The sequence below is a fragment of the Lepidochelys kempii genome, chromosome 5 (assembly GCF_965140265.1).
Source record: "Lepidochelys kempii isolate rLepKem1 chromosome 5, rLepKem1.hap2, whole genome shotgun sequence".
Classification (NCBI taxonomy): domain Eukaryota; kingdom Metazoa; phylum Chordata; order Testudines; family Cheloniidae; genus Lepidochelys; species Lepidochelys kempii.
The window spans coordinates 53,559,112-53,569,291 of record NC_133260.1 but is presented as its reverse complement, the minus strand read 5'-3'; the positions used below and the strand labels follow the sequence as shown (position 1 = coordinate 53,569,291).

General features: G+C 38.5%; 1 protein-coding gene across 9 annotated transcripts in view; it reads right to left on the bottom strand.

Moving 5' to 3' along the window:
• Positions 1–1,248: 1,248 nt before the first annotated feature.
• Positions 1,249–10,180, bottom strand: part of XRCC4 (X-ray repair cross complementing 4) — a 297,890-nt gene continuing 288,958 nt past the window's right edge. For 4 of the 9 annotated variants that reach the window (XM_073344408.1, XM_073344407.1, XM_073344405.1 and 1 more), the window contains exon 8: positions 1,250–2,157. In XM_073344408.1, the coding sequence (XP_073200509.1) occupies positions 2,049–2,157 (109 nt within the window). In that variant the 3' untranslated portion in view covers positions 1,250–2,048. Of the gene's footprint in view, positions 2,158–4,902; positions 5,025–10,180 lie in introns of all 9 variants that reach the window. The other 5 variants (XM_073344413.1, XM_073344412.1, XM_073344409.1 and 2 more) reach the window with 4 other exon arrangements.

The window sequence follows — 10,180 nt, the reverse complement described above, 5'->3', positions numbered from 1 at the left end:
GGGGCAGGGCAGCAAAGGTAAATAGACCTAGAGTCCCAGAAACCAGCATAGAGATGCAGGTACCCATACTGAAAAATGATCAGTGTTCATATAGCACAAGACATGTTCAATGTCACGTTTTTCTGCCCAACTCTCAGCTTGATTCTTCAGACCTTCAAAAAGGTAAACATTCTCTAGGGATTTATTACATTTGTCAATTGGCAGCAATAGTTGCTATTTATATAACATTTTATTGGTAGAAACTAACAGCTTCTTGAGAGTGGAATTTTGAATGACATTCAGCTTAGGTTAGCTAATTTTTTTTTTTTTTTTTGCTTCAGGCACAATTAATTCAAGCATTTATATTTCAGGTTAAGTCATGGAACATTTTAAAGTTAAAGTTGAGTCTATATACAAACATTTGCTGCAGCAATCAGTCAGATCAGCAGTGAAAGATTTTAAATCAGGCAATGTCTATGAATGGATGTATGAATGAGCCTTTTGTAGCCCTGTCATTTCTCAGACATAAAACTTTTGTAGCAAGCAAAATATGCTAGCTATTTATGTTTTTACTTTGTGATTTATAACATTGTTCTAAAGCCCATTGTGAGTTTCAAATGTTGTGCCAAAGTTCTTCAAAAATGGGTGCCTTAAGTTAGACTCTTAAACCCTCATTTAGGCTCCAGCGCTGCAAACACTTACACAGGTGATTAACTTTAAGCACATGAGCAATTACTCATGTGCTTATAGTTAAGCACATGCACAAATATTTGCAGGATCAGGGCATGAGTAGCCAGTTTTTCAAAAGTGCTGAGCACCCAACAGTTCCCACTGAAATTTGAAGCAGTGCACAGGCTTCAGTCCAGCAAAGCACTGAATAAGTTCTTAATTTTAATTGTGTGAGTAGTCCTGTTGATTTCAGTGAGACTATGCACATCCTTAAATACTTTGCTGGATTAGAACCTTCCTGGGACAAATGATCTGGTCGCTGTTAACTTAAATGTGAGTTGGAGCAGGCCCTGCCTTTGCAGGCCCAGCTCCTGCAAAAACTGAAGCCCATACTTAACTTTACACACTTGTGTTGGCCCATTGCCATGTAAGCATGCAGGATCAGTAACACTAATGAACTTGGCTTTCTAGGACAGGAAAAGGTCGGCCATTTAACTTTGCCAACTAACCCCTTTACATTTATGGCTCCCAACCTGAAAAATAAAAGCAAGCAAACAAACAAAAAAATCCAGGAAAGGTGTCTTTTTATAAATGCATTTATTCTTTTTAGAAATCATCTTGAGAAAAATCAGTAAAGCATTACATAAATGACTATATTAAAAGGCTATGTCAGTGTCTCAGTACAGAAGAATAATTACTTTGACAATATTCAATATGTTAGAAAAAACAGACAATATCAACTTACAGCCATTTCACTCCCAAAGCCAAAAATACATCTCAGAGTGCATACTGAAGTTATGTTCATGCTAGAAAGGTGGCCTTTGAGCGCTTTAAAGAGCAGCCATAAATTAAACTTATACAGGTGTTTTCCATCACAAAGTACAATTTCTAAACTAATTCTTTTAGAATAAACACCTCAATAATGCAGAGAACAGTCAAGTCCCTGAGCTGTGCTTTGTGCAGCTCGGGAAAGGGGGTGATGGTGAGGTGGGGAGGGCAAGTATAAGTTGGCTTTAAGCCACCAGCAGGTCCCCACTGTAATGTAGAGCAGCCAAGGATTGCTGGGGTGTAGAGATCTCTCGGCCATGCCCTCTTTCCCCAAACACACTCCCTACACTGGAGATGGTAGTATAGGGCCTCTGATTTTAAGACCTCACCAGAGTCACACAAATCAATCTAAGGATCAGGTCCAAGAGCTGGAATGTCCGTAGTGAAAGATTTTGACAACTGATGTGATTATACAGATAGGCTAGAATAATTTGCCATCCCCATTTATAAATAACCCTCTCTGAATAAGGGCTTCAACTCAATGTGTAATTAAACTTAATGGTTTAACAGCTAGAGTTGAACAGGAATTTTGTTCTGATAGTTTCTCAGCAAAAACAGAATAAAAAGCCTAGTTAGATGTCATCAAAGAGGTCCTCTGGCTCAGCAGTGTTTTTCTGAGTTTCCAGTGATGACACATCTGACGGGTGCTTGCCTGATGCCTTTGATGGGGCAGGATCAAGTCTGGAAATGTAAAGAAAATAAATTTATTTGAAAGAAATTTAGCTACATAATTAAAAAATCAGATACAAACACATGAAGGGAAGTTAATCCTTTAATAGTCTATTCTAAGACTTTTTGTTAAGACTCAGCACAGGATGAATATATCCTTTGAATGTGTCCTTTGTAAGACATACTAGTAACTTGCTGAGATGTCATTGGCAAAACAAGCCGATGAAATATAATCTTATAATTATTTAATCTCTAATTGCTTTTCTGTTTAATTTGTCATAACACTAAGGACACTGAAAATTACAACTCCATCTGCAGAGCCAACATGAAGAATTTGATAGAGTCAAGAAAGGAAAGAAATATAGAGGCAGCTGTGCAGTATTTATGTCAGTTCCATGATAGGTCTATCGATAGCCATTCCTGCTATCACACAGAACGATGCAGAATTAATTGCTCCCTTCTCATTCCCTAATGTTTGAATTGTGGCTGTTGTCCAAAATGTTGGCATTTAGGCATAACTTTTAGTCCCTGACCTTTACTTGTGTGCATTCCATGTTTGAAGTTTTATGTTAGTATACGGGTGATTAGACTTGTGAGCCATGGGTGCATGGACATTTTGCTCATGCACAGGTGGAAGGTACATAGAGCTCTAGCAGAAAATTTAGGATCAGATTCTCATACTCTTACATTATTCTATTCTACATAGCTTCTTATACTGCCCTCATCATCATAGTATCTCATGACCTCTGATTAGCGCATTAAGTGATGTAAGTAACATCTATGGTTCATTCTCTCTCCACCTCTCCCAGGGGGACAATTGTGTGTGCAATGTAATATTTTGTTTTGGCAGTGTTTTTGTTTGTTTGTTTGTTTGTTTTTAAATGTATACAGTATTATGCCTTTATGTTAGAGAAGACAAGCTCAAAGAATTGCACTTTGCATTTGCAATGGAAGGTGGTGAGGTTTGTGAAGGTACTTAGTTGCTGTGGGAGTTTATTCTCAGCCTCAGACAAGCTCCCTGGGAAAGTTCTGTCTTCCGCACAGATGAGTTTTACCCTTATGGTAGAAAGTTCCATTGTGCCTAAGGAGCAGAATTACTGACACAGTCTTCATCCCAGAATTTCAGGAAAACCTTTAGATAAACTGGGCCCAGGTGATAAGGACCAAAATCGTGAATTGAACTCGATATTCCATGGGAAATCAGCATAGAGAGGGAGGACAGGTTTGATGTGCTCATGGTAGCGAATGTTGCTGAGGAGACATGCTGCAGAGTGCTGTACTTGGAGTTTCCTAAGTGCTGGTGGCTTCATGCCCAGCTATACTTTATTGCTGTAGTCAAGACAGGAGGTGACAAATGTGTGTATAACTGAGGCCAGATCATCATCTGCCAGGATGGGATGAAGTCTTCTAGCCAACTGAAGATGGCATAAAGCATTAAATGCTGGTATGTGAGAGCTTAATGTCAGCAAGGAATCGAAGAGCACTCCTAAATTACAGACTGATTTGACCGATTGTGGGTGTGTGATCTTCAACCAAAGGAGACAAATCCATGGCTGTAAGCTCTTCAAAATATTTTCTTTTACCCACCAGCATCACATCTGTCTTACTCAGATTTAGCTACAACCAGCTATTCTTCATCCATGAGCTGACCTCATCCAACCATTAGGTTATCTTGATGGTAGTAGTCTGGTCATATGTGGTGAAGGACAGGCAGAGTTTCAACAGAAGTCAGTGGAACAAATTGTAGAGGAAGGGCACCAGAATCTGGCTTTTAGCCCATAATCTCTGGCAAGCAGGATCAAGCAGGCAGATTTATTCAGATACCAGTTGTTCATTAGCAGTCATCCAATTAGTGTTTTATTCTTCTTTATGTACACTGTGATATTCAAGTTTGCCTGTTGAAAATGCACTGTCTTTTCATCAGTGGGTTGGTTTAAACGATTATACCGCTAACTCCAGTACAGGACTGCACACCTGTTGAGTTTGAATCCCTAGCTATCAACTACCCATATCTACTTTACAAATTAATGTAAAGACTACAAGCTTGAAAATAGGCCTTCAGTGTTAATTTCAGCAATAATTTTATGTTCCATATGTAAAGCTAATTGTTTTAGGCATTAAACATAAAATCAGACTTATAAATCCCTTCCAGAAATCTTTACACTCTGCAACAAAGAAAAGTGACATACATTAGATTAAACAAAATAGATCATGAGATGAAGAACCTGGCTACTGATTAATTTTAAACTTATTGGTGCTGCTGATGCCTCTGTGTTTTTGTAACAGTTAAACTGCTGAAATGATAAGACTGGGTCTGTGAAGCTAAGTTTGTAAACTGAAAGCATTAGCCATACAGAGGAAATACATTTCTTACAAGGAAGTCTCATATGGAAAACTGAATTTTGGCTTTAAAACTATGTGATTCATTATACATTGAGATTATTTGTTAAATGCCTGCAGTATGCTCTGTGCTGGGCACAAAATAAGGACTGGGCCTGCCCCAATCTGACAAAAATGGATATTATAGTGAAGGACAGTCTGCCCAATAACACAATCTAAGGTGTGTAATGCAAAAATCTGAGCAATAACATGGACTGGTTTCTTCTGAAATCAAGCCATGGAGAGATTCTGACAGAGAGCAATTCATCCAGTGCACTGAATGACCCAATAACAACTATGTGGGTGAAATGAGACAATCATTACACTCTCGAATGAGCTCACATAGAAAATTAATAAAAGACAAAAACACCATATCACCTGTGAGTGAACATTTTTCACAAAGTGATCACTCTGTATCTGATCGGTCAGTCCTCTTCCTCAAAGGAAACCTGCACAACACCTTCAAAAGATGAGCCTGGGAGCATAAATTCATAACTTTGCTAGACACAAAAAATAAAGACTTAGAGACACTGGATTTATGGCTTATTACAACAATTTATAATCCACTGACTATCTACTCCCCTACTGCCTTTTTTCTTCCTGCATAGGTGTTAACTAGCCACTTCACCTTGAATGGTCACTTGAAATATTATGTAACTACTGATGCTAAACAATCCGTTCCATATTGTATTTAGCTTTGAGACTCTGAGGACATTTCCCACACCCTAAGAAGAGCTCTGTATCTCGAAGGCTTGTCTCTCTCATGAACAGAAGTTGGTCCAGTGAAAGATATAACCTCACCCAGCTTGACTCTCTGAATATCCTAGGACCAATACGACTATGACAACATTGCCAAGAGCAACTAAATCAAATTTCAGTATAGTCCTGGATTTATGCAGGGATTAGGGACTATATTTACAACCTTAGGCAATTGGGGACCCTTATGTTTACATGGAGTCCCACTGAAGTCATTGGGTCCTGCATTAGGCACAGGAGTTCTCCTGTGTGGTGACGATTGCCGGACCTGGGCCTTAATTTTCCCAAGTTTCAAAGAGAGTGCGTGCCTGTTGGATCACTTATTGAAGACTTGCCTTTTGGGAAACTTAAACTCCATTAATGCAGCTGGAAAACTGCTAACTCAATGAGATAATTTCATATTTCCTGACATTAAATTCAAACAGGAGGCCAGATCTGCAGAAGGTGTAAATCAGCAGAGCTCTCTTAAAGTCCCTGGAGCTCTGCTGATTTACACCAGCTGAGGTTTGAACCCACAATTTGGAAGAAACTAGTTGAATTACTGGATATTTCTTTCCACAGCTGAGGATGAGCCCCAAGAAAGAGAAGATACAGATGCACTACAATACTTGACACACTAGTGCAGCACTGCATAGCAGGGTGGTACAATGGCATTGTATAACCTGGTGATAAAAGTATTTCCTTCTATGCAATGAGATTCAATACATGCCATTTATTTCAAGTGACTTAACTATTTCTTTGTTCACACAGACCCCCACAGGAGATCCCTGCAACACAATTCCTGATGGAGCATGCAGCCAATTCCATTTTGTAAGATCTCTGAAGGGGGCTGAAACAGAAAAACATTTTTTGTGTGACTGCTCCATTACTAAAAAGAGCTTTCCAGTGGCAAAGGATTAAATATTTTTACTTGCACTGGAATAAAATCAGGTCAAAGGCAGCCAAATTGGCACAACTGCCAATCTTAACATACCATTTGCATATGGTTATTGTCTTAACTACTTAATGTCAAAAGGTGACATTTTGCTAAGAGAGGAGATGTCTTCCCCAGTCCTCAAGATGTGGGGTTGCATCTCAGACTGGGGCTGAAATCTTCAATTTCAAAGGTTTGGGGATGCCTTTTCTTTGTATGTGTGTGATGATTCATGACAGTTTTGCATAACATTTTATTTTTTATTGATTGACAAAGAATGGCCTATTAAGGCATAAGAAATTAATAATATTAGAGGAAAATCTGATTTAATATATACTTTCTTTGGAGTCATCATAAAAAGTAGGTGGCAGTAGTAGCCCACAAACAGAAAATTAGTATTCATTTTAATATTCAAGTTTAGACAAAGGTATGAAATCTCAAACAGCCACATTGTAAATGTAAATATAGCCACATTGCATCTAACAGAATAAAAGACAGGAGCAAAATTTGTGTTACAGAGGCAACATTTAGTGCCAAGAGGCAAACTGATTCTTTGATTGATCAACAGGTTCGTGTCTTATTGGTATTAATGGTGGCCTCATAGATGGTCCCCTCTGGGAAAAACTGTCATTACTAAGGAAGGAGCATTAGGAAAGGAGTTTAGAGTAAAGGCATAGGAGAAAGCTGCCCAGCCCTTGTGGCTATGTCTGAGATCCTCAGCCTACAATGACAGAATCTCCCCTTAGTGTAAGTTCTTAGTTAAAGAAAACAGAAGCATCGTATTGATTGCCTGGGGCTATTCACCAAACAGAGAGAAATGCAAAAGTGACAAGGAAAGAAAGACAATGAAGGGAGGTGAAAACATCTTACATAAATACATGCATCTACAGTGCTATTCATAGGACATTTTTTTTCCCATAGCTGAATTCAAAAGTATAAAGTAGATAAAGTGGAGTTCACATGTGACTTAAATATGACCAGCTGTTCTCCCTGGTATAGGTTCCAATGATTATAAGGTATAAGTCAGTCATTACAATTTTTTATTTTTTTTTTAAAGAAAAACCTCTCGAGAACCCAGTTTAGGTTTTGGCAGCACTAATGATTTCAGCACACTTCCAAGCAGTCATTTTCCAGATTTTGTCTGTTCTGGCATTTGGTCCTGGAAGGAGAGTGTAAACTAAGCCATAAATTTCCAATTGACCTTATAAAGTGAGAAACCCTCTCCTGGAGTCCTGAGAAGCTTACTCGTTGAAACCAGCAGCCCCAGAAATTACCGCTGATGAGCTCTCCCCGCAACATGTGTCAGTAAAGAACCTGAACATTAATTCTACGGAGTTCAGTAGTCTTGGATGTAATTTCATCGGCTCAGGGAAAGGATGAACGAACAAGTTGAAAAAAAGCCCCTTTCTGGAAACTGTAGAATGATTAATGTGTTAGTTAAGTCATATGACATTTAAGTTTTAAATAAGATGTTAAAAGCCAAATAATTGATTTCTGCTTAACTTTTACTATGAAAAAGAAGCAAAAAAGTGTATTTGGGGTATAGAAAACATACTAATATGTTTCATTTAAACGTGGACTATCTCTAATTCAATGCAACTTTAAAATGACATTTTAAATGCTTGACTTAGCTTTCCTTTCATTCACACCAGTGTAAATCAGGAGTAATTCCACTGAGATATACTAGTGTTAGCAGAGAATAGCCCCTATATCTAGCTACCTTAGCATTTGTAACACATCCATCGCTAAAAGAAAAGGAGTACTTGTGGCACCTTAGGGACTAACCAATTTATTTGAGCATGAGCTTTCGTGAGCTACAGCTCACTTCATCGGATTTTCTTTGGTTAGTCTCTAAGGTGCCACAAGTACTCCTTTTCTTTTTGCGAATACAGACCAACATGGCTGTTACTCTGAAACATCCATCACTGTAACATCTTGTCAACTGCTGGAAATGGCCCACCTTGATTATCACTACAAAAGGTTCCCCCTCCCCCCCACCCCCTGCTGGTAATAGCTCACCTTAAGTGATCACTCTCGTTACAGTGTGTATGGTAACACCCCTTGTTTCATGTTCTCTATGTATATAAATCTCCCCACTGTATTTTCCACTGAACGCATCCGATGAAGTGAGCTGTAGTTCAAGAAAGCTTATGCTCAAATAAATTTGTTAGTCTCTGAGGTGCCACATGTACTCCTTTTCTTTTTGTAACATCAAGGTGACAGGTTTCAGAGTAGCAGCCGTGTTAGTCTGTATTCACAAAAAGAAAAGGAGGACTTGTGGCACCTTGGAGACTAACAAATTTATTTGAGCATAAGCTTTCATGAGCTACAGCTCACTTCATCGGATTTTCTTTTTTCATCAAGGTGACAGTAACTCTTAGTAGAGACAAATCACTGGCAAATTTAATTTAAACTGCAGGTATGTGTGTCCACTATAACCAGTTTTTTCCCCAATGGACAAGCCAAATATTGTGGGCTCACTGAGCACCAGGGTTCAGATTGTGTCCAATTCCAATACAACTACACAGGTGAGAGTTCTCCACACCGCCAGCACACCACCCAGCAGAGCTGCGATGGCATGGGAAAGTGGAGAGGAGTATGCTTTACTCAAGAAATGGCTACAGCAAAATACTCCCACCCCAAAGAATTATCCATCTCCCTCCAGGAGCACTTCCTGGGGGGAGTGCATCTGCATGTCACCCCATACTTCGTGCACTGAGAAAATATTCCATGTAGTCCCAGCTAAGGTCAGCAGAACAGATTATTATGAACTTGTTGAATTACATGGTTAATGAACAATATATTCAAGGCAGAAACCACAAACCTAATGTTCAGACAGGGAATCAATATCTCTTAATCAGCCTCAACCTTTGGCTGCAAGCCAGACTGTACCTGCATTCATCATAACCACTATGGAGAGTATGATAAATCTGGAAGTTTCCCAACAAAAAAAAACCTAAGGCAAGCCCTTGCACGAGCCACTCTTTGTTCCATGAAATGGTAAACTATCAGGAGCTACATTTAAATTATGCACGTAGAATGAACTTTCTATAACTATCCTTGTAAAGGGGGCAGGATGAGTTGGGAATCACTTCAAAATGATGAAAACAGATTTACTGGTTGCTGTAACAGCTAACTGGCACATCCATTACACTAATATGACATTCATATACCTCTTAATTCTTGTCAAGATGGGTTCATACAACATTAATAAGAAGCTATTTCATAATTTAATCTGAAAACATTATAAATGTGTTAAGAACCCTACGAACTCTATACACAAGATTTATTAATTGCTGTTTAGACAACACTTCACCTAAAAGAACAACAATGTCAATGCTTTTTAAAAAGACCGGATCTTGCTTGATGGCAAGATTCCCAATGACTTCACTGGTCCTTACTCAGTATAAACTACAAATTAATAAATATCCAGGGGGTAAAATAAACATAGTGATGGATCTTTTATCTGATCAAACACACTTATGATTCCTTACTAATAAATGCTTGCTTTAAAAACTAAGCAATAGATGTAACAAATAAAAAGCTGAAATCATGTTTGTTTGAGACAAGTAGCATACATTTCTGTGGCTCATTTCTACTTAAAATCCTTTTTACTTAAATAAACTAGACCACACACCTAGTTTGAGAAATATTTTTGTAGCCACTGTCTTCAGAGGAAAAAATTAAGAATCCAATTCCTAAGTCATAACCACAAAAGTATACGCTGCAGGAAAATTGTAGTTTTCTTAGGAATTAAGAGCTTTTATAAAACCAGTGAATTACAAATGCATCAGTTTAAATTTTAAAAGTCATTTTATATGATTGGTCCTGTAGTTGGTTTCATCACATTTACATTTATATACTAATAGTAAAGGCCAAATTCTGGCCTAAGATTCCTCCGTGACGCAGAGAAGGAGCTGTTCAGCCTGGCCAGACATAGCACCTGGAAATCCTGAGATGGGGCAGACACAATCCCCTTGAGCAACT